The 22,721-nt window shown below is 63.4% G+C and overlaps 2 protein-coding genes across 8 annotated transcripts in view; one reads left to right on the plus strand and one right to left on the minus strand.

Moving 5' to 3' along the window:
• TMEM94 (transmembrane protein 94) overlaps positions 1-7,771 on the plus strand; it is a 34,251-nt gene extending 26,480 nt beyond the window's left edge. For 2 of the 5 annotated variants that reach the window (XM_082678070.1, XM_082678067.1), the window contains 19 exons: positions 157-366; positions 1,031-1,346; positions 1,797-1,970; positions 2,362-2,464; positions 2,586-2,803; positions 3,476-3,657; positions 3,746-3,884; positions 4,132-4,247; positions 4,372-4,471; positions 4,817-4,925; positions 5,120-5,309; positions 5,549-5,626; positions 5,916-6,001; positions 6,262-6,343; positions 6,609-6,757; positions 6,839-6,933; positions 7,027-7,120; positions 7,295-7,465; positions 7,642-7,771. In XM_082678070.1, coding sequence (XP_082534196.1) covers positions 157-366; positions 1,031-1,346; positions 1,797-1,970; positions 2,362-2,464; positions 2,586-2,803; positions 3,476-3,657; positions 3,746-3,884; positions 4,132-4,247; positions 4,372-4,471; positions 4,817-4,925; positions 5,120-5,309; positions 5,549-5,626; positions 5,916-6,001; positions 6,262-6,343; positions 6,609-6,757; positions 6,839-6,933; positions 7,027-7,120; positions 7,295-7,465; positions 7,642-7,714 — 2,685 coding nt within the window. In that variant the 3' untranslated portion in view covers positions 7,715-7,771. Of the gene's footprint in view, positions 1-156; positions 367-1,030; positions 1,347-1,796; positions 1,971-2,361; positions 2,465-2,585; positions 2,804-3,475; positions 3,658-3,745; positions 3,885-4,131; positions 4,248-4,371; positions 4,472-4,816; positions 4,926-5,119; positions 5,310-5,548; positions 5,627-5,880; positions 6,002-6,261; positions 6,344-6,608; positions 6,758-6,838; positions 6,934-7,026; positions 7,121-7,294; positions 7,466-7,641 lie in introns of those variants that run through there. The other 3 variants (XM_082678069.1, XM_082678068.1, XM_082678071.1) reach the window with 3 other exon arrangements.
• A 1,689-nt stretch (positions 7,772-9,460) lies between these two features.
• CASKIN2 (CASK interacting protein 2) lies at positions 9,461-22,437 on the minus strand. Of its 3 annotated transcripts, none has more exons than XM_082678074.1 (20): positions 22,321-22,437; positions 20,626-21,125; positions 16,540-16,591; positions 15,920-16,017; positions 15,372-15,517; positions 15,174-15,269; positions 14,957-15,087; positions 14,662-14,770; positions 14,283-14,391; positions 13,997-14,091; positions 13,279-13,540; positions 13,035-13,156; positions 12,875-12,935; positions 12,670-12,761; positions 12,361-12,471; positions 12,181-12,282; positions 11,953-12,091; positions 10,350-11,816; positions 10,036-10,258; positions 9,461-9,596 (listed from the first exon to the last, which is right to left on the minus strand). In XM_082678074.1, the coding sequence occupies exons 2-20, from the start codon at positions 20,717-20,719 to the stop codon at positions 9,506-9,508; spliced, it is 3,600 nt and encodes a 1,199-aa protein (XP_082534200.1). In that variant the 5' UTR covers positions 20,720-21,125; positions 22,321-22,437; the 3' UTR covers positions 9,461-9,505. The 3 variants fall into 3 exon arrangements, with proteins under 3 accessions (XP_082534200.1, XP_082534198.1, XP_082534199.1); XM_082678072.1 differs by having other exon boundaries at positions 20,626-21,174; positions 22,321-22,433; XM_082678073.1 differs by having other exon boundaries at positions 20,626-21,174; positions 22,405-22,431.
• Between the last annotated feature and the right edge of the window lie 284 nt (positions 22,438-22,721).

Raw genomic sequence — 22,721 nt, forward strand, 5'->3', positions numbered from 1 at the left:
CCTCAGGGAGGGCGAGGCGAGGAGCGGGGAGGAGGGCTCAGGCCTCAGGATCTGCTTCAGAGATGACGCCCTGAGGGGACGAAGCAGCCTTGCCTCACTGGCCCGTGGCAGCCGTCGGGACGCCGGTCCGAGGCCTGTGTTCCTTGCTCTCCTCAGCCCCGTGAACGAGACGCCCTCCTGGCCGGCTCCCTGAACCCTACCCTGCACCTTTCCAATGAGCAGGAGCGCGGCAACTGGCCAGGCGATGGCCCCAAGGCCCCCGAGCCCTCCTCTCACCACAGAGCTCACGGCCGCAGCAAACACCTGTCCGGCTCCAGCGTGAGCTTCAGCAGGGACACAGAGGGCGGTGAAGAAGACCCCGGCAAGGTGAGGGGAGAGGGCGGAGAGCAGCCCGCTTGTCAGCCGCAGGGCGTCCTGGCCTCGCCTGCCGAAGGGGCCACAGGGGTGCAGCCCGGCCTGGACGGATGGAGCCCAAAGCACAGCCGTCTTGGCCTCTGTTCCGGGACCTCCTGAGGCCTCGCCCATGGCTTTTCCGTGAAGTAGGCCCTTCCCCATTTTCCGTGTTTCTCTGATGGTGGTAATTGGTTGGGGCAAGGCCCTTCCTCCTAATCACAACCTTCAAGAGGCAGAGAGCCGGGACTTCCCTGGTGGTCCAGGGGTGCCAGCACTTCCACTGCAGGAGTCGCGGGTCCCATCGAGCCAAGATCCTACATGCCACTCGGCCAAAAACAAAAAAAAAGTACAAAAGACAGAAAGCCAGTGGCTCCTTCTAAAAACATTTCCCGTGGCCGAGAAACGTGCTTTGTCGTTTCTCGCTTGGTCTGGACAACCTCCTCTGAGCTGGTGACAGTGTTGTTGGGCACAGATCCCAGAAGCAGCCAGGAGCCGGGAAGGACAGGGAAGGGGTTTCGAGAGGGATGGGAGAGCGCGAGCATGAGCACACCCTGCTGGGAGGCGGTGCCTTCTCTCGGGGGCACCCGCCGCATCCCTCCCAGCCTGAGGCCCCTCTTCCCCTCCACGTTTCCTCCAGACCCAGCACGGGCTGGAGGGCGAGACCTATGAGGCCGAGGACTTCGTGTGTGACTACCACCTGGAGATGCTGAGCCTGTCCCAGGACCAGCAGAATCCCTCCTGCATCCAGTTCGATGACTCCAACTGGCAGCTCCACCTCACTTCCCTCAAGCCCCTGGGCCTCAACGTGCTGCTGAACCTGTGCAACGCCAGCGTCACCGAGCGGCTGTGCCGGTTCTCAGACCACCTGTGCAACATCGCCCTGCAGGAGAGCCACAGCACCGTGCTGCCCGTGCACGTGCCCTGGGGCCTCTGCGAGCTCGCCCGCCTCATTGGTACGTGGCCACCGCAGGGGTGGCGGCTGGGCTAGCTGCCGGCCTCTTCCAAGAGGCTGGGCCCCCGGCTCCAAACATGCCAGGCCCGGGCGTGGCCTCGCTCAAGAGCACCAGCAACCCTTTGGGCTTCTGATCGACCCCCTTTTTTTTTTTTGGGCCGTGCCACGAGGCTTGTGGGATTTTAGTTCCCCGACCAGGGATTGAACCCGGGCCCTCAGCCGTGAGAACGCAGAGTCCTAGCCACTGGACCGCCAGGGAATTCCCTGATCATCCCCTTTAACCAGGCACCGCCGCTTGACGGCGCTTCCTCATCCGGGAAGATAACTGCCTGCGGGATGGACGCGTAGAGGGAAGCCGCCCAGCCTGCCTGGGGTTCCCTCCCCGCCAGGGAGGGTGGTGTGTGGGGGTGGGCTTCCTCCCAGAGGCCCCGTGCCGTCCCTCCTCCTGCAGGCTTCACTCCCGGGGCCAAGGAGCTCTTCAAGCAGGGGAACCACCTTGCGCTCTACCGCCTCCCCAGCGCCGAGACCATGAAGGAGACCTCGCTGGGGAGGCTCTCCTGTGTCACCAAGCGGCGGCCCCCGCTCAGCCACATGATCAGCCTCTTCATCAAGGACACCACCACCTGTGAGCCTCCCCGGCTCCGCCCGCATCAGGCCAAACCTCCCGGGAGCTGGGCAGGGCGGGGCTCTTTTTAGGGTGTCATTTTTTAGGGAGCGCTGGGCCGACGAGCATTAGATTCTTGCCGAGATCTCAAACGTGGCAGAGATTGGCTTCGGGGACGGGGGCTGGGATGGTGGTGGCCACAGATGCTGGGACTGTCTGGAGGACCGGCAGCTTAGAGCCTGCGCTATGCACCCAGTGGCCTTGCCTACAGGTTTGCTGCCATGAGGCCTGGGGAGTTCCCATCCCCCAGGGGCTCCTTTAGTGCCCTTCTCAAGGGTGGCAGTATGTCCCCGGAGGTGAGGTGGCTTGGGCACTCATGGCTTGGCCTTCCTCTCCCCGCCACTGCCCTCAGGCACAGAACAGATGCTGTCCCACGGCACGGCCGACGTGGTCTTGGAGGCCTGCACAGACTTCTGGGATGGAGCCGACATCTACCCTCTTTCGGGTTCCGACAGGTAGGTAAGGAAGCAGATGCCAGGGGCGGGAGCAGTCAGCTCTGGTGGTCTGCCTGCCCGGCTCCCAGGGGTGGGGCATCCCAGGACCACTCACCTCACTTCCACCCCGGTTCCCCGGCAGAAAGAAAGTGCTGGATTTCTACCAGCGAGCCTGCCTGTCTGGTTACTGCTCTGCCTTCGCCTACAAGCCCATGAGCTGTGCCCTGTCGTCCCAGCTCAACGGCAAGTGCATCGAGCTGGTGCAGGCGCCCGGCCGGAGCAGCATCTTCACCACGTGCGAGCTGCCCAGCACCGTTCCCATCAAGCTGAGTGCCCGCCGCGGCAGCTGGAGCTCAGACGGTACCGTGGGCCCTGTGCCCGGGGGCCGGGGGCCGGGAGGGCTTCCAGCAGCCTGGACCAGACCGTAGCAGAGGACCTGGAACACCGCGGTGGCTCTCACTGTCTGGTGACGTGGGCGAGTCCCTTATTCTCATCTATAACCAGGTGCTTTGTCTGCCCTGCTCACGGGTTCACTGTGCCGCTCCACTGGGATGACAGACAGCAAAGTGCTTTCTTTGAAGGTTATAAAGCAGTAGCGTGTATAGAGCATTAGCCTTATTTGAGTCAGACAAAGGACCGGGTCACAAAGCCTGCTGGAGCAGAGGGACTCAGAGCTCCACCCACCCCTCCCCACTCTGCCAAACACACAGCCTTCTGGGGTCTCATGACCCCAGAGACCATGAACTGAAGCCATTGCTGAGGGTGGGGCCCGCCCCCTAGCCCTGGACCAGGGATTGTCACCTGACTGATGAGTACCTTTCCTTGTCTTTTCCCCTGTGTCTGTTGGCTTCTCGATGTCTTGGTTGTGCATGTGTGTGGCTGCGTGTGTGGTCCCCTGGGGCCCGCGTGCTTATTGACTTGGGCATGGCATCTGCATGTGTGGCCCCGGGCTGCCTCCTGCCATCTGCTGGTTCCTGGGTGTCCTGCCTGGGCCGTGTCCTGGCCGGGCTCTGTGCCTTGTGCCTCCTGAAGAAGGGATCGGGGAGGTGCTGGAGAAGGAAGACTGCATGCAGGCCCTGAGCGGGCAGATCTTCATGGGCATGGTGTCCTCCCAGTACCAGGCCCGGCTGGACATCGTGCGCCTCATCGACGGGCTGGTCAACGCCTGCATCCGCTTCGTCTACTTCTCTTTGGAGGATGAGCTCAAAAGCAAGGTGGGGGAGCACCCCCAATGCTCCCACTGACCCTTTTCCCCACGCGACCCTTTGGGCCCATCTGTTCATTGCCATCTTCCCGGTGCAGGTGTTTGCAGAAAAGATGGGCCTGGAGACGGGCTGGAATTGTCACATCTCCCTCACGCCCAATGGTGACATGCCCGGCTCTGAGATCCCCCCCTCCAGTCCTAGCCACACTGGATCCCTGCACGATGACCTGAATCAGGGTGAGGGCAAAGGTTTGGTGTGGACACGAGGCGGGTGTGGGTCATTCCCCTTCCTTGGGGCTACAACTAGGAAGAGCCTCCACGGATCCCCCCCTTGCAAGATGGCTCTGATCTCCCTGCGGCAACGGCAGTCAACGGGGTGGGGGGGAGGACACCTCGAAACAGGAAGTTTTGCGTCATCTGCAAGGCGAGGAAGGGCCCCCAGAAGTCTGGCCCCAAGGTGAGGGACAGGCTCTTGTCCCCACAGTGTCCCGAGATGATGCGGAAGGGCTCCTCCTAATGGAGGAGGAGGGTCACTCGGACCTCATTAGCTTCCAGCCCACCGACAGCGACCTCCCCAGCTTCCTGGAGGACTGCAACCGGGTACGATGTGGTGGTGGTGGGGTGTCTGTGTCCCCAGAGCCCTGGGGTTGGCCCGTGGCTTGTCCAGGGCAGAGGAGTGAGGGAGGAGGGACCCTGAGGCAACTGGCATCTCTGCTCTCTGCAGGCCAAGCTGCCCCGGGGCATCCACCAGGTGCGGCCCCACCTGCAGAACATCGACAATGTGCCCCTGCTCGTGCCCCTCTTCACCGACTGCACCCCCGAGAGTGAGTACCGTGGTGGCGGCTACTCGGCCAGCCCGGCCCTTGTGTGGAGCACTGCCAGTGCATGGGCACCCCGCGGGCTCCGGAGCGATGTTGGTTTCCCACGCAGGGAGCGGAGGAACCTGGGCTGGGAGGAGCTGGGGGTCTTGCGGGCTGGAGCCTTGGTGGCCCGTTCTAGGGAGTCAGAAGTGACAGTATTCATACGATGTTCCCGAAATTGGGGGCAGGATGGTCCCAAAGAGGGGCCTGTTTTCCCTTGTCTCCTGCTTTGTCCTGGGGGTCTCTGCCCAGCACCCCACGTGGGGCTCGCCTGCCTGACTCTCGTGCCCCCCGACTCTGCCCCTTCAGCCATGTGTGAGATGATCAAGATCATGCAGGAATATGGGGAGGTGACCTGCTGCCTGGGCAGCTCTGCCAACCTGCGGAACAGCTGCCTCTTCCTCCAGAGCGATATCAGGTCAGGGTGACACCCCAGAGCCGGGGGCCAGCCTCTTCCTCCCGGAGACCCCACAACGGATCTTGCCCTGGTCGGGACCAAGGAACCTGGACTTGGCGGGGAGAAGAGGGAGTGGGTGCTTGCTCAGTCCCGTGGGAGACGGGGTCTTGGCACGCTTCAGCTGATGGGTATGCTTCCCCCCGTACGCTGAGCAGCATTGCCCTGGATCCCCTGTACCCGTCCCGCTGCTCCTGGGAGACCTTTGGCTACGCCACCAGCACCAGCATGGCCCAGGCCTCGGACGGCCTTTCTCCTCTGCAGCTCTCGGGGCAGCTCAACAGCCTGCCCTGCTCCCTGACCTTCCGCCAGGAGGAGACCATCAGCGTCATCCGGCTCATCGAGCAGGTGGGGGCTCGGGGGGGGGGCGCTCGGGGGCAGGGGGGCAGGTCCTGCTTGGGGCGGGCAGTCGCGACGCAGGACCGGCCTGAGCTCCCAAGGGTGGCTCACCTCCAGGCGAAGCTCTCCCAGGCAGTGGAGTTTGCCTCCGCCCCTCCCTCGCGGGAACATTTGGGGCATCTGGCTCTTGGGGCCATCTCAGCTGTGGGGCCTGAGAGAGGCCCCAACCTGCCCCTCCCGGTCCCTAGGCTCGGCACGCCACCTACGGCATTCGCAAGTGCTTCCTCTTCCTGCTGCAGTGCCAGCTGACTCTCGTGGTCATCCAGGTGAGGTGGGGCCGGCACGGGCATCGCCCCTCCCTGCTCACTCCTTCACTCAAGGGCCGGTTGAGAGGCTGGGAGGATGCAGCACAGCCTGGGGGGCCCCCACAGCCTCTGTGAACCCCCTGGGCTTTTGGAGATGACCCCGCCGGCAGAATAGTGTCCCCTCCAGTGCCGTCTCCTCTCAGCCAGGACGTGAGTCTCCGTCTGGGCACAGGGCGAGTCAGCCCTGGGGCTCCCAGTGTCTTACTCTTTGCTAGAATCTCATCGTGCTTCCTGGCTTCTCCTGGTTCAGTTCCTCTCTTGCCTCGTCCAGCTGCCGCCAATCCTGAGCACCACCGATATCCTGTGGCTGTCCTGCTTTTGCTACCCTCTGCTCAGGTGAGAGGCCGGGCCGCCCCTCCGTGCCCAGGCAGGCAGGGTTGGGATGTCACCAAGTGTCCCCAGGAGCCCAGGTTCAGGAAGCCATGCTCAGTGCTCACTTCTGGTACAGGAGGCCCGGGGGCACCCTCTCCCTTGTCTTATCCCATCTGCCCAGCAGACTTGCCCTCACTCTCAGGACTCCCGAAGTCCTTCCCACATGAGAATTGGGGGACAGAGGGTCACAGTCACCACCCTTCACGGAAGTTCCTGCTTTTCAGCATCTCTTTGCTGGGGAAGCCCCCCCATAGCTCCATCATGTCTATGGCAACGGGGAAAAACCTTCAGTCCATTCCTAAGAAGGTAAGCACCGTGGAGCCCTGGGAGCCTGGGCTTTTCCTGAGGAATGTCGGTGTGGAGGGGGCTGAGCCCTGGGGGAGGGAAGTGGGGTTGGGGCGGGGGGAGGAATTCCATCCGAACTTCCCCAGACCAAGGGGGAGGGGTGGTACAGAGCTGGCAAGATCCTTGCTCCTTATCCCCCGGGCCCGCCCACTGACTGAGGACCCCGTTGAATCCGTGTGCCAGAGGGGCGGCTGCCACAGCGGTGACGGGCCTCCTCTTCCCGCAGACCCAGCACTACTTCCTGCTCTGCTTCTTGCTCAAGTTCAGCCTCACCATCAGCTCGTGCCTCATCTGCTTTGGCTTCACACTGCAGAGCTTCTGCGACAGCTCCCGGGTCCGTAACCTCACCAACTGCTCCTCCATCATGCTGCCCAGGTGGGTCCCATCCTGACACCCCCGCCCTGGTTTCCCTCCCCGGGGCCCAGAGGAAGCTGAGCCCACACCTTGCTTTGGCAGCCACGCCGACACGGCTCCAGCCTGGTTTGACGACTTCGCCAACGGGCTGCTGCCGGCTCAGAAGCTCGCCGCCGCCCTGACCGTCCTGCACACTGGTGAGGGGCTCCCCGGGGCTGGTGAGGCACCCTGGGGACCAGGCCTCGGGCCGTGAGAAGTCTGACACCCACCACTGACCCCATTTTCTCCAGTCTTCATCTCCATCACCCACGTGCATCGCACCAAGCCCCTGTGGAGAAAGAGCCCCTTGACAAACCTCTGGTGGGCGGTGACAGTGCCCATGGTGTGAGTCCTTCTGGGATGGAGGGTGGGAGCAGGGGAGTGGCTGCAGCGGGGCTGTGATTTGAGGGCGGGCTTTGGGCCAGAGGTTGAAGGGTGCCCTCCTTAAGCTGTCCCTGCTGAGAAAAGCAGGGGAGGAAGCAAGAGACCCCGCTGACGCAGGGCTGCCACCTCCTGCAGGTTGCTGGGGCAGGTGGTCCAGACAGCAGTGGACCTGCAGCTGTGGACACACAGGGACAGCCACGTCCACTTTGGCCTGGAGGACGTGCCTCTGCTGACGTGGCTCCTGGGCTGCCTCTCCCTGGTCCTCGTGGTGGTCACCAACGAGATCGTGAAGCTGCACGAGATTCGGTGAGCCACCGGCTGGGTGCCCCCTCTGGGCCTGGGTGTGTTCCCTAAGCCCGTCACCTCCGGGGCACCGTTCCCCTGCCTTCCCACTGCCGTCCCGCCCTCCTCCTCGGGTGTCCTGCCCGTCCCCTCGTCTGGGGGTCTGCGCTAACCTGGACTTTAATCTCCCGCCCTACCAGGGTCCGGGTCCGCTACCAGAAGCGACAGAAACTGCAGTTTGAAACTAAGCTGGGCATGAACTCTCCCTTCTGAGCCACTGGCCGTGGTGGTCATAGTTGCTCTGGATCGTAGGGCTAAAGCCAGACCCATTTCTGAGTCTGGGGAGTTGATATCATGAATGTTTCAGGGTTTGCTCTTGCGCCCTATGGCGTTGGAGGCCCAACTCCCGGTGTCAGACCCAGCTGTCGTCCTGCCCCCCCGGGGAATTACTGAAGAGATGCTGAGCTGTGGCCTTGGTGTCAGGACAGTCTGGCTCTTCCTCACCAGGGGGAGCACCCCTGGACTCTTGAATGTATGACCTCGTGCGCTTAAAAGAGGGGCCCTCAGCCCCCTCCACCTGTGGGCCGCCCCCCTTCAGGGTCACCGAATGCAGCGCCCTCTGCTCTTGGGTTTTCAGGCAGAGCTATGAGCCATGGGGCTGAGCTTCCACCTTTTGTGGGAGAGCAGCCGTGGGAGGTCTGAACAGCTCTCTAGGCCACTGTTGAAGGCAGGGGTGGTGGTTCATCCTCCCTGTGCCCCTCTCATCCTGTATTCCTGGGGCAGGGGCCTGGATTTGGCCCTGAGTACTTTCCCTCCCTTCCTCTGTGGTCAGGGGGGAGCCTCACACAGAAACCTGAAGATGCAGCAGAGCCCCCGCCTGGCCCTGGAACCTCCTCCTGTGCCTGCCCTCAAGCTGGCGGAGAGAGCCAGTCCTGGGGTACAGCCCAGGGCTCCTTTCAGCCCCGGCCCTAGTTATCCTGTGAGAATGTTTTCACTGGTGTATTATTATTTTTTACTGGAAATGAGCCTTTTAGGAATGAATACAGACTGGTTTGTATTAAAACTGATAAATTGCTGAAGAAAAACCTGTGGCTGGTCCATGAGGCAGCCACTAACGGACCTACCCAGGGCTTCGGCCAGTGACGGAGCCCCTCCGCAAAGGTGAGGAGGGGAGGGCCCAAGCCTTCCTCCTTGCGCGTCAGTGGGAGCGCTCGGGTCCGGCTCAGGTGCGACCCCTGGCTCAGAGGTCCGTGGCGCAGATCCAAACACAGAGCCCGATCACGTGGAATGACACTTTCATTGGTGTTAGTTGGGGGAAGAGGTTAATGGTTACAGAGCCGGGGCCTGGGCCAACCAGGTCAGGCTTCCAGCCCCAAGGCGGGCAGTGGGTGCTCTTGCTGTGGTCCGAAGCCCCTCCCCCACTGCGTCCTCTCAGGCAGTTATAGATAGAATAAATTCCATTTAAAATATATGCATTTCTCTCTGCTTAAAAAATAACATTTACAGTTGGGAACGTCTGGACTTTGGGGGACCTGTGAATCCCACTGTTCCCACCCCCGCCAGCTCTGCCTCACTGAGGGCAGGCAGGGGCGGCGGCGGAGGCTGGCCTGGCCGCTTGTTTACATGTCCTGTGAACACCTGCGGGGGACCAGGCCAGACACACCGCCTCCTCCAGCCTCTGGGCGCCAGGACAGCACAGTGGGTGGCCAGAGGGCCTTGGCACAGGGGCTTGAGACACTGGGGGGACAGAGGAGGTACCCCAGAAGCCCGGCCACCACCTCTTTCTTCCTGGAGAGGAAGCTCTCACCAGGGTCCCTGCCCAAAAGGCAGGGCCGTCCCGTCAGGTTACACACTGGGAGGGGGCTCTGCTGAGGTGTCAGGTTCTGACGAGTCCCCTCAGCTCCCCTGGGGGCCGCCTCCCAGAGCCCTGGTGCCGACAGCCGTTGGCTTGCAGCAACAGGAGGGACCCCGCTAGGGCGGCAGGGGCGGCGTCCGTGCCGGGGGAAAGGCAGTGGCTGAGGAAGGTCACGGTGGGCACTGCTGCGAGCTGCCAGCAGGTCCGGCTCAGTCCAGCATGGCATCCAGCTGGTTAGCCAGGGCGTCGAACATGGTGCTGATGTCATCCAGGATGTGCTTGGTGGAGGTGCCCGGGGGGCTGCAGCAGGGGAAGGAGCAGGTCAGATCAGCCAGCGGTCCGCACCCTGCCGGCCCGGGGCAAGGGGGCTGCTACCGGGAGCGTGGTTGGTGCGCACTTTGAGTGCGTCTTCTCCTAATTCTCACAACTTCCCGAGGCAGTAGGAGTTACCGTTCCCTTCCTTGCACAGAGACGCTGGGGCTCACAGGGAGAAGTGACTTGCCCAAGCTCACGTGCCTCTAAGTGGCAGCCACCAGGATTCCCTGCAGGTCAGATCCGGGTGACCCCAGGCCCAGGCTCCTCCCATCCCAATAGGGGCCCCCCAGCCTGAGGATCTGCCCAACGTGACGGTGACATCCCCCTCCCGTCATTCCCGGAACCCTGGGAAAAGGCTTCAGGATTCGGGCGGAGCTGCTCTTACGCCGCCTTCTCCCCCTCCGAAGCACCCAGCACCCCTCACCCCTCTCGCTCCTCAGCACCAATGCTCTTCTCCGCGGCCCGCAAGGCAGCTGCCAGGGATGAGCTGGTCTGCTCCAGTTTCTGCTGGGCCCGGCCTGGGCCCGTGGCCCCAGTGTTCTCTGGCCTTGGAGGGGGCACAGGGCGGGGGCCGAGCCGGGGAGCCAGCTTAGGGCCAGAAAATGCCAGCTGGGTGCAGGCCACAGACACAGGCTTGGGGGCTGTTCCTGCAGAGACAAAGAGGTTGGCTTGTGACTCAGCTGGGCTGGGTACGAGCCCTGCCAACACCACCCTCTCCCCGCGGGTCCCGCCTCATACCTGCTCCGGGCACCTTGAGGAGGGCAGCAGGGGGAGCCGGGGGCTCCATCTCCCCGGGCCGCCGACTGTTTTCCAGAGCCGGCCCCGGGCAGGGAGCCATGGGGGGCTGGGTCGGGGGGCTGGGAGAGAGAGGGGCTGGAGCTCCGGGGTTTGGGAGGCTGCTAGGGTCAGGCCGGGGAGGGCTGGCAGAGGCCGAGGGGGACTCGCCGGGGGTCTGCGGGGACAGGGCGGCAGGGGGGCCGGGCGTGGCGCCGGCCACCCCGAAGGCCAGGAGTGCCGTCTGCAGTGGCTCCCTCTCCCGGCATTTGGGCCTCCGCTTAACAGTGTCTGACTCTGTGAGGTTGAAGTCGAGGCCAGCAGGCACAGGCGTCTCCCGGGGTGGGGGGCCCGCCGGCTTGGGCCTCTGTTTGATCGTCAGGTTCCCCTCCTCCGCGAACGGGAGCCCCTCCCCTGAGCTGCCCCGAGACGGGGGTGTCCCCTCGGGCCCTGGGTCCTCCTCCTCTGTGTCCGATGCGGCGCCAGCCGGGGCGGGCAGGCTGGGGGGCTCCGAGGGGCCCGTGGGTTCACTGAGTGTTCGCCTCCGGGGCCCTGGGGCCCCCTCCTTGGGCGCCGGGCTTCCATCTGGCGGCGGCGGCGGCTCCAGGGTGGGGCCGGAGACGGAGCTGAGGCGCTTGGGGGGCGGGGGCGGGGGGCCTTTGCGGCGGGCCCGCAGGGCGAAGGACTGGCTGCGGGGCGCCCCTCGGGTTGGCGTCGGGCTGGGGCTGGTCCGGGCGAGGGCGCTGCGTCCTGGTCGCCGAGTGAGGGTGGCGTAACTGCCCAAGGCACTATCCACCGGCCCTTCGGCCTCCCCCTCGGCTTCCCCCTCGGCCGGGCTGGGGCGGCTCAGGCTGTGGGACCGGCGCTTGGGCCGAGGCGGGTCTGGAGGAGTGGCCAGGGGCCCGGCCAAGTAGGAGAAGGCCCGGGGTGCGCCAGGAGGCGGCCCTGGGGCTGGGCTGGAGGGCGAGCCCTGGGGGTACATAAAAACATAAGGGGGGGCCCCTTGGCCAGGAAGTGGGGAACAAAGCTTAGGGGGCCGCTCTGTCCCCTCTGGAAGATTCCTCTCCTGTGGGGTGTTGGGGTCTCCGCCACTGGGCTGGGAGGCAGGCTGTTCCTGTGAGTGCCCAGACCCCCGTGAGCGTGCCCCGATGCTCTCCTGGCTGGGGGAGCGGGCAGGAGGCAGGGGGAGCGGCTCGGGGCCACCCCCTGCCATGGCCGCCTGTAGCTCTGGGCTCAGCTCGCTGCCCTGGAAGGTGAGGAGGCGCGGGCCAGCCACAGCCGGACCATCCCCATTCTCCAGCCCCTCGATGGCCATCAGCTCCGGGGCCCTGGCCAGCCGGCGGCCGCCATCACCTGGGGCCTCCCCCTGCAGTAGGCCCCGCCGAAGCTCGGCCAGCCGCTTCACCCCCAGCATGAGCTTCTTCTGATGACCTGGGAGGGGGTATAGAGGCGGAAGGGTTAGCTGGGGCTGGGAAGGGTCACCCTCATCCCTCCTGGACCCCCAAAACATTCTGGAGATCCTCCAGGGCACGCGGGGGCCCAGCCAGAGGCCCAGGGCAGTCCTCACCGAGCTTGTTGACTCCGATCTCCTGCAGCTCCTCCCAAGTGAGGTCGGCCACCAGCCCCATGGAATCGTAGCCGCTGCTCACCAGCTGCTTGTGGTACTGCGGCAGCCCCAGCGCGCACAGCCACTCCAGCAGGTCTGCCTGCAAAAGCAGCACCGTCGGCCCCCGAGCCAGGAAGGCAGTGCAAAGCCGCAGCTGAAGGTGGGAGCCCGTGCCCGTCGCCCACTCACCGGGATATAGTTGGGTAACCACTCGGCGATGCTGAGCTGGGCGATCTCTGAGGCGATCTTCTTCCTGTGCCCGGGCTTGGTCACCCCGATGGCCGTCAGGTCCTGCCACACAGAGTCATGCCATCAGGCCTCCTGCTCTGCCCACTGGTTCCTGCACTGCCCTCCCGCTGCAGCACCTACCTCGGGTGTCATGCGGCTGATAGTTGGCACGTCATAGCCAGCCTGCAGAAAGTGGGCAGTGTAGCCCTCCAGCTGGAACTCGCTGAGCCAGTTATGAATGGCCTGAGCGTCCTGTGGTGTGGGGGGAGGGGTGAAGGTAATGGAGCTGAGTCTGCTGGGGCGGGGGCAGGGGCAGGGGCGGGGTGCCAAGGCCACAGACCTGCCACTGACCCCAGCCTCCCCAGGGGCCTGGTCTGAGAAGGGACTTAAGTCCACACTGAGGCCCATCCCAACCCCTACCCGCAGCCCACTCCCCAGTGCAGGTCACACCTTCCCCTCCAGCAGCTGCTCCGGCCTCACGTCCTGGGTGAAGAGCTGCTCCCCGGAGCGGTAGTTGGCTAGAGGGCGGTGGTTTGGGTTGTCTTCAAGGAGGGAGAGAAATGGAATCAGGGTGGCAGGACAAAGGGGTGCCAAGCCCTCAGCCTCCCCACCTGCACCGCTCCTAGCCCACCCAGGTCCCAGTCTCCCTTCCTACCTGCCAGGGACGGGGGGTGCAGTCCTGGCAGCACCTGGTCCTCTCCAGCAGAGGGCAGTGGCTGAAGACAGGGAAGGAACTGACTCTCACTTGGGGAACTGGCAGCGGGTGTGGGGGGCCCGGCCCTGGTCCCAACCAACACCCCCCCCCGCCCCCCCACCTGGGCATTCTCAATAAGGAGGCCGGTGCTGTGGCCGTTGGTGCCCTCGGAACTCTGTCCGCTGCCAGCACTGCGGATGCTGCCCACGCTGCCCTCGCTGCCCACACTGTTCCTGTCACCTGCTGTGGGGGGCAGAAACCAAGGGGTTAGAGCCCCAGTTGGCCCTGCCAACAGCTGACTGGCAGCTTGCCAGAGCCAGATGTCTACCCCAGTACCCAGCACTGCCCCCCCCAGGAGGAGGTACCTGGGCTGTCTGGGCTGAGGCCCACCCGAGGCAGCTGGCCATAGGTAAGGGGGTGCAGGGAGTCATCAGCAGGGGGCTGTGGTGTCCTGGAGAGGCCTGGGCGCAGGGTGGTGGACGCACAGGGGAGGCGGGGTGCAAGGACGCCCACCCGCTTGCTGACCACTTCCACGATGCCCGGGGGAAAGTAGCCCACGCGGTCCGTGCCCCTCTGGCTCTCGTGGATGTGGCCCTTCCAGCGGCCGTCGGGGTGCTGCTCAAGCACCTGTGGCAGAGGGGCCGGGGGACGGACGAGGCCACGGTCACGTGCTGCACCCAGCGCCCAGCCCTGCAGCTGCGGTCCAGCTCTTCCCCTCCCCCCGGGGAGCTGGCCTCTGGTGCCCAAGCTGGCCCACAGTTCTGGCCCTGCCGCCAGCATCCAGCCCAATCCCCTGGGTGCCTCCAGGGCATACCAACAAGAGTCTGGAGTCAGCCTGGGTTCAGGTCCCAGCTCCACTGCTTGCTAGCTTGCGACTTTGGACAGACTGCTTTCATTCCCTAAGCCTCAATTTTGTCAGCGCCAAAAAGGAAATGGTAAGAGCACCTACCTTACCTGGATTGGGAGGAACTCAACGAGGTTGTGCATATAAAGACCCTAACACAGAGCCTGATCCCCAGTAGGTGCCCAAGGAGGTGACAGCAATCATTGTGTCTCAAAGGAACGCCTGCATTGGGTCCTCACCGTGATGACGTCCCCTGCCCGGACGTTGAGGGCAGTGGGATCGTGGAGGTTCCAGAAATCCTTGAGTGCTCGGACCTTCAGGATCCCTGAGGCCTCTAGAAGAAGGAGGAGGACAGGTGTCATCTGAGGGTCCTTAGGGCATCTTCCCACCCCTCCAGTCCCCTGTTCATGACCCCCCAGACCAGCCCGGGGCCCAGGAGCGTGGCATCCTCTCCTGCTCCGCTCCCTGGGACCCTCTGGAGCGGCTCCGGATGCCCTGGGCTGGGTCTTCTCCCCACACGCTCACCCCGCAGTAGCTGCTTGATTTCACGGCTGGCCTGGGAGGTGGTGAACTGATTCACGATGTCCAGTGCCGTCTGGTTATACGTGTTCCGTATGTTCACGTCCACCCCACCCTGGGTGCAACAGTGCGGGGTAAGCCTGTGCTGGGCGCCTGGTTTGTCGCGTCTCCCAATTCTCACAGCTACCCAGCAAGTAGTTACTATTTTCAGATTTTACAGATGAGGAAGTGGAAGCTCAGAGATAGGGTCAAGGATGAGCTCAAGGTCACTCAGCTAGTAAAAGACGGAACCGGGGCTTGAACCTGGCACCCGCTGGGGACCCGTCCACACCCGCGGGCTGACCAGGGGTCCACACCCGCGGGCTGACCAGGGGCCCACACGCACCTCCAGGAGCAGCCGCACCACCTCGGTCTTGCCATACAGCGCGGCCTCGTGGAGAGCCGTGCCTGTCTTGGTCTGGCGGTTGATCTCAATCCCAGCTCTCAGGAGCTGCCTGTGGAGGGGAGGGTGAGTTACTGGGGCAGAGGACAGGGGGTGGGGAAGGAGAGGAAGCCGATTGCTGGGGGCTGGGAGAGAGACCCAGAGCGAGGGTGAAGAGGGCAGCAGGGCGGGGCACTGAGGGGCCATCGCCAGTCCCAGCGGAAAAGGATGAGGATGTTGGGGGGGCCCCGGTGGGTACCTGATGACCTCTCTGTGGCCGTTCTTGGCAGCCAAGTGCAGGGGTGTGGTATAGTTGGGGTCACACGGGTCCTTGGCCTCTCCCTCCAGCAGTGCCACACATAAGTGGCTGTTCAGTAACAGCTGGGCCACCTGCAGCAACCAGCACTCAGGTAGGGCCTCCTCCTGAGACCCCAGAGACCCCCAGAACCCAGTACCCCAAGGGCGGCAGGCCCTACCTTGAGCCGTCCAAATTCGCAGGCCAGGTCCAAGGGCGTCTTCTTGGCCTTGTTGACCAGGCACGGGTTGGACTGATGCTGGAGGAGCATTTCTGACTGGGGTGGAGGGAGCCAAGTGAGGGGTCTGGCCTGGCCGACCCCCGTGCCAGCCCCCCTCTCCCTGCCCCCGCGCCCCTGTAGGCTGGCAGGGTCACGTACCACTTCATAGTGTCCGTACTGGGCAGCCAGGTGCAGCGGGATCTGCCCATCCAGCGAGGCGGCGTTCACGGCCGCGGAGGCCCGCAGCAGCAGCCTCACGGGCTCCAGCCGGCCCTGCCAGGCTGCATAGTGCAGCGGGCGCATGCCTGCCAGAGGGAAGGGGGTTCTAAAGGAGGTCGAGGGATGGCGTGGGGCCGGAGGAGGGAACCGAGCAGGGTCTGGAGCCACCCCAGCTGGCGGGGAGAAGCGAAGCTGGCTTCACCCGGGTTTGGTCAGGGAGAGGTCCGGCTGTCTGGGGCTGAAGCCAGAATCCCACCTTGTCCACCACGGATGACCTGGTGACCTTGTAACGGTGATGTAACCTCAACTTTCTTACCTGGATAATGGGACGTCAGTACCACCCACTACCCCAGAAGGCTGTGAAGACTGAAGAGGTGAAGCATTTGCAAGTTCAGAGAAGCTATGCCAACATCTATTAGCACGGCTACGATGTAGCAGGGGCAAACTCTGACCACAGGGTCTGGGGTGCGGGTACACTGGGCTCTCACCATTGCTGTCCTTGATGTCAACGGTGGCCTGAGCCTCCAGCAGCAAGGCTATGAGCTCCAGGCTGCCCCCCAGGGCGGCGTGGTGGAGAGCCGAGAACCTGGTGTGGTGGGACACAAGGTCGGGGGTGTCAGGGAGCGGCCCCCCGCCCCCAAATCCTGGTCTTTCACAGCAGCCCCATCCTGGGGGCCGTCAGGGATGAGTTATTTGCCACTGCACCCCCGGCCCCCCCCCCGCCAGCCCTGCCACGGGAGCAGAGCAGCCGGGCTGCAGCATGAAAGGGCTCAGTGTCTGCGCTGACAGGCCTGTTTGTCTGGCCTCCCTCACAGCCGGCCCAGGGGAGGGGGCCGTGGGAGCAGGAGCCCGAGGGCTCCTACCCTCCAGGGAGAAAGGGGGGCCCAGCAGGAATCTGACCCAAGGAGGCCTCTCAGAGAGGCACCAGGGCCCCCTCCCCTCCCTCAGGGATAGCTCCACGGGCAGGCGCGCGGGCAGGGCCCTGAGCTCTCGGCAAACACGCTTCAAGGGCCAAGTTTGAGAGGGGAAGGGACTCTAGGCCCCAGGTCTTTCCACTGCCCCTCCCCCCCTCCCCCAGTTTTCAAGAGGGACGGGGGCTCCCGCTCACCCATCAGCATCCTGGTAGTTGACGTTGAGTCTCTTCGTGGAGCCAAGGAGCTCTGGGGGTCAGAGCGGGAGGCATCAGGGCACCCTCGAATGAGCCGCCCTTGCCCACACCTGACCCAGCGCCCCCTCCCCGCCCACCTCCCGCCTCCAGCTGACCTCTTGGAGTGCAGGAAAGCATCTGCCCCATGGCCCTTTAGCTGTCAGTCCCTATGGCTTCCCACCCTGGCCCATCAGCTGGAGGGCGCCGCTGCAGCAGTGGCCTGGCTTCCCTGGGCCCCCAGCCCCGCTTGTTTATAGGGTCAAAGGGGGCGGGGGGGGGGACTGGCATGCTATGCCCTCAGAGGACAGTCCCACGAGCGCATGGTTGGCATTCCTGCCTGAATGGGCCAAGGAGTGAGCCTCATTGTCCCACGGGCCGAGGGGGCTGGGAGAGAAAGGAGAGGGTACCAGAAGCTCGAGAGTAGAGGGCGGATGCCAGGGCTGGACTCAAAGGCCACACTGCCCGGCCCTGGGTCATCCCTGAGCGGAGCATAGTGGGGAAGGTGGTGTCACACAGACCTCGCCACGCCCTGGCTCTGCCACATACTAGCAGTGTGATCTTGGACAAGTCACTCGACCTCTCGGGTTGTGTCCTCATCTGTAAAATGGGCTGATCACACAAGTTGCTCACGGGGGTTGTGAGTACAATGCCTGACCCTTGTGAAAGACGGGAGCTCTCACCATTCAGCACTCCTTACATGTTAGCCATTATTACCAAGAGGCTGTCCTCCAGCGAAAGCTGGTACAGTCCCCCCAGGGCCCCTGTCAGGGGAGTAACTGCTGACTCTGCACCCACAGGCTCCTAGCAGAGAGCTCTGTACCCCGGGGAGCAAGGGGAGGATGCTGGTTCATCCCCCTCTCGGTGACAGGGACGGGGTTCAGACAGGTGTGCTCCACGTGTGAGCCAGGGTGTGGGAGGGGGTGGGCCCCGAGGAGTGTTGCGGAGGGGAAGGAGAGTGCCTGTCACAGGCGGGCCCCTGCCTCCTGCTGGAACCCACCCCTGCCGGGAAGGAGGAGGCCTGGCTCAACCCGGCTGGGCAGGGCGCCAAGCATGCTGGTCCAGGCCTGCCCCCCAGGCCCTGGTGGGCCCCTGAATACCCCAGCAAGACAGGGCCTCATTCCAGTAGGGAGGGACCAAGCCTGCAGTGAGGAGCACAGGATGGGAAGGGGGAGACAGCTACGCTTAGGGCTGAGGCGAGTGCGCCACAGCGAAAAGGTGAATACGGAGTCAAAGAGTGACGGAAGAGGTGAGGGGGTGGGGGCCACAGGAAAGAAACCCAGGCCTCCCAGCCTTCCTGTAGCCCCCTTGGAAAGTCCTTGTCACACAGAACCATTCAGGGCAGTGGAAAGAACAGGGGCCCTAGAAGCAGGAAGTGCGTGATTCAAATTCTTCTCCCTCTTACTGGCTGTGTGACCTTGGCCAGCCCTGGTACCTCTCTGAGCCTCAGTGAAGACAACGAGGTCAAGCAGGGAAGAGGCACAGAAAGTCCCTCCAGCTACTGCCAGCCTGGACAGCCTGGGCTGGGGCAGCTCAGCGGTGAGAGGCAGCCCCTCCGGGGAGTGGCAGGACAACATGACAGAAGGGACAGGAACAGGGGCAGGGCCAGGCTGGGTGGCTCTGTTCTTTCCCGAACAATGGCCGGAAAGGCGGTGGGGAGAGGCTCAGAGTGACTGAACTGGGGACCTTGGTGGGAGGGTGGAGGGTCCTAGGTTCTTGGCAGTGGCTCCCGGCACTTCCCCTGCGGCACAACCTTCTTCCCAGGCCTGGCTCTGCGGGTGGAAGGGTCGCTCCTCCTGATTTAGGCTCGGGCAGAGGATGTGAGCTCAGCAGGCCGCCCCCAGCCCACTCCATTTCCTCTGGCCAGAGAAGGAGACAGCTCAAAAAAGGGGGCAGGGGAGGGTGGGAGGAAGGGCAGAGGCAAGGCCAGGGCAACTGTAGCCCTCTCCTCCCAGCCACCTGCTCCCTGAAGAGGACCTGGGTAGGCAGGGAAAGCCGGCCCCCAGTGACCAGATATCAGATGCAGCAGGCTGAGGGAGCACCTCTCTCTGGACAGCCAGAAAGCTTTAGCCACCGGCAGAGGGAAAAGAGGGAGCCCTGCCACCTCCCTTCCAGCAGTTTCCTTTGCCTTTCTGGGTATGGAGCAGGAGTTTCCAGCCTCCCTTCTCAGAACTGCTTCAGAATCACCTGAAGAACGTTCGGATTTGCAGAGTCCCAGGCTCTCTGTGATGATTCTGTAATTCTGGGAGAGACCGGGGAGTCTGTACTTGCAGAACTATCCCTAGGTAATTCTGATGGGCAGCCAAGTGCGGCAGCACAGGGCAGAGGGCTCAGGCTTGTCTTTGATCTGCCACACAATGGCCGTGTGACCTTGGGCAAATCACTAACCCTCTCTGAGTGTCAGTTTCCTTATCTGTAAAGTGCATGTAGAAGTACCCATCTCCCAGGGAATGGAGAGGATTACAATATTTCATAAACTGTAGGGTCTGCAAAGGTCACCTTGTGATCTCCTTTTTGTCACCAGCTTTCCCAGCTTCTCAGAGGACTGGGAGGGGGGACAGGTGGTTCCAGGACCCTATCGCTCTGTGCCTGTGCCTACACTCTGTGCAAGTCCCCTGGGGAGTGGGGGGAAGGATCATCTTCCTCCACAGATGTTTCCCCCCTCTGGGCACAGGGGACCTTCCCGGAGCCTAGGAGCCTGGCTGCAAGGTTTCTGCCACCAGCCTCCAGCCACTTGCCCTCCTGAGGGCCTCACTTTGAGGTCTGAGGCCCCAGGGCTGTGAGGCCGGCAGCAGCTCAACCAAGGCCCTACTGGGCAGGTTGCCAAAAGCAACACAGAGGTGAGGGGAGGAGGGGCAGTGGCTCCCACCCTGGGGCCGCCAGGGCCCTCCCTGGACCCTCCTTGGCACCTTCCCCCATCGGGCTCACCCTGCATCCACTCCCCCAGGGCACAGAGAGCACCCCTCACGATTCCATCTCCCTACACCCCGGGTGTCCTGCCCTGGCGTGTAAGTGGGGACACTCACACACGTGCACAACTCCCAGGCCCTTAAAATCTTTCCTTCCAGCACCCCACGCTCCCAGGTGTGGGTGGGGATAATTGGACATCTTCAGGTAGCCTGGGGGACTCCTTCCTGTGCAGAGGGCCAAGCTGTGTCTTGGGCTAGAGCCCCAGCACTCCAGAAGGACCCTCTCTCCCCCAGCCCAAGTCTGGTGGCAGGAGCCATCTCCTGTCCCTGCTGGTCCAGGAACTCAAGGGGACAAGTCCAGTGTCCTCCTGGGACAGTCCAGAGAGCTTGCCCTGAAGCCCAGAGGTCTACTCTCCTTGCAGGGTCTCGCTGCACAGGTACTCAGGAGATGGAAGTCAGGTGTAGCCACCTGTGCACAGAGCTCCCACAACCTTGTCGACTAGAGACCCCAGGCTGCAGAGACCTCCAGAAAATTAACTTAGGGCACCCCCCCCCCCAGGGGACACAGGCAGATAAGTCAGGGGGATGGGGGCTTTCGTAAGCAGTTAGATAATGTTGAACTTTGTTTTAAGCAGAATTCCCTTTAAAAAGCCATCTTACAGATATCTGCATCAAGCTGGCAAAAACACAGAGATGCTCTGGTTGAACTGGGGGTGGGCGTGGAGGTTGAGCTCTAGCTATTCAGTCTTTCCCAACTCACTGCCAGAAACCCCACGGCTCCAAAGAACACATTGGAAAAACCACCTGCTAAAGGCAACTCCATGAGGGCAGGACTTTTAGTTTGTCTTGTTCACTGCTGTGGCTCAGTGCTTAGAGCCTGGCACACCACAGGCACCCAAAAAACTTAGAATGAATGTACTTCAATACTTTTACTTTACAGGTGAGGAAACTGAGGCCCAGAGAGGTAAAGTGACTTGCCTAAGGGTTCACAGCAAGGGGGACCCAACTTCCTCACTGGCTCTCCCACACAGAGGCACTCCCACCCCAAGTCCCCAGGTCGGAGTGACCGCCCAGGCCTCTCTCCACAGCCTGGCTCTCCGGGGAGGGTCTTAGCTGGAGAGTCACCCCGTCAAGTACTCACTGGTCTTTGTGGCCTTGACCTTAGCCACCAGTTTCTGCACACCAGTCACATCTCCATTCTTGACAGCGAGGATCAGGTCCTGTTCTCGACCCATCCTGGTCCCTGGGCTGGGCTCTGAGCTCAGGAGTCCAGGGCAGAGGCAGGGAAACGGGTCGAAGCCGAGGTGTCAGGGTGCCATCCCTTGGCCCTCTGGAGGGCCAGGCGTCCAGGGGGAGTGTGTCTGGTGTCCCAGGCAGTGGGCTTCTTGTTAGGCGCTGACGGGTACCCCCTCAAGGTGCTTCGTGAGCTGCCACCACAAGCAGGAAAGCTGATCTCTGAGGGGGCAGAGGCTGTGTGGAAATCTGAACGGATATCAGCTTGCAGCTTCCGACAGCCCAGGGATGGGCCAGGACTGGGGGCGCCAATCTTTCCAACGTGGCTCAGGAGCACCAGTGCCCACCCAGAGAGCAGCCAGCATTCCCTCACACCTCAGTCAGCAGCGGTGGACATGTCTCAGGGGTCTGCAAAAGATGTGGTCCGCTGAAGGTCTGCTGAAGGCTGGGCCAGAGTCTGTAAGGGTCCCAGAAGCAGGGCTCAGAGAAAGAACAGACAGGGCTTCCAGGGAGTCCCCCAATCACCCCGGCTGCCCTTCTGAGTCAAGGGAGGGGCTGAGCCACTCAAAAGGGGGAGGGAGCCGCCATGCATGAGAGGAGTATTTGGAAGCGGGGAGGTGGTGTTCTGGGAGGGGGAGGCTGAGTCACTGAGGCCCCAGGGCCTGGCAGCACCTCAACCTGGGGCAGGAGGGGCCCTGGCAGCACGACACTGGGGCAGGTCGGGCCAGCAGCCTGTTCTCCACAGCCTGAGGCTCTGACACCCACAGACAACTGGTGGGCCAGGAGGTGGGGCCTGGGAGGGTCAGGCACAGGCAGACGGGCAGGGGTCACTCCCTGTGGAAGGTGCCTGCCCCCAGAACCTCCCCTATCCGAGCTTTGCTGTAATAGCTGGATGCCCTAGCCCCAGGGCTCTTTATGAATTCAGAGGGTGGACTGGGGAGTTAGGGCCCCCCATCTCTGGCGGGGTGTCTGCCTGCAGGACAGGGAGGCTTTACAGCACCTGTTGTTGACCCATCCTCACCCCTTGTGTGGGATGGGGAAGCAGCTGGGCGGAGAACAGAGGTGAGAGCCGGGGCACTGCTGGTAAATGGGGCTGCCTGCCCTCCCAAGCCTGAATCTGAGGCCCAGAGCCCAGACTTCACTTTGGAAAAGCTTACGTCAGTTCCTAGGTGGCCGAGAATTTGTTGCCCGAGTCCTGTGGCATGAGACCTGTGCAGGCCTGGGGCCCTAGCTGGGGTCCTCTTACTCCCCAAAAGTCCCAAGCCCAAACCAGATGGCACTCCAGCTCAAGGCCCGCGGCCGACATTGGGGGAGGGCGCCCCTGGCAGTGCATGGGGTCGGGCTGGCTCCCCCGCCCCCCGGAATGCCAGTCCAGCGCCGCGCAACCCCCCAACCCAGCCCAGCCCAGGCGGACCGGGGAACAAAGCGGCGGGAGGGACCGGGAGGGCCAAGCGCTGGAGGAATTGATGCGGGAAAACGGTACAGGGGAGCGAGGAGGACGGAAGGACACGACAGATGAAGGCGCCCGCGGATCCCGCAAGAAAAGTTAGTTTGTGCCCGCCCTCAACGGTGCTGACCCCCAGATCAGTCCCCGCAGTCTCACCTCTCCCAGCCTCCCCGCCGGGGATCCGGCAGGTCCTGCTCGGTCCCTGGCACTCTGGACGGCGGCTCCCACTGCCCCCCTTACCCTTTTTCTCCTCCTTCTCCTTTTCCAAGGCCGGCTCGGCGCCTCCCGCAGGAAATCCCGCCCCTCCCCCCTCCCTCCGGCCGGATCGGGAGCGGAGGGACCGTCCCGGCAGCGCAGTCGGACTGTCAGTCAGTGCCTACGGCCCCGCCCCGATCCGCGTCAGGCCCCGCCCCCTCTCTCTGGTCCGGACCGAGGACGCTGGCCGGGTCAGCGCATGCGCCCAGGTGAAGCGGCGTGGGTGGGGCCGAGAGTGCGCGCAGCTGCCTCCTGGCTGTGGAGCCCCGGGCGACCCGGGGCTCTAGAGTTCAGACCGAATG

The sequence above is a fragment of the Grampus griseus genome (genome assembly GCF_964374135.1).
Source record: "Grampus griseus genome assembly, chromosome: 20".
Lineage (NCBI taxonomy): Eukaryota > Metazoa > Chordata > Mammalia > Artiodactyla > Delphinidae > Grampus > Grampus griseus.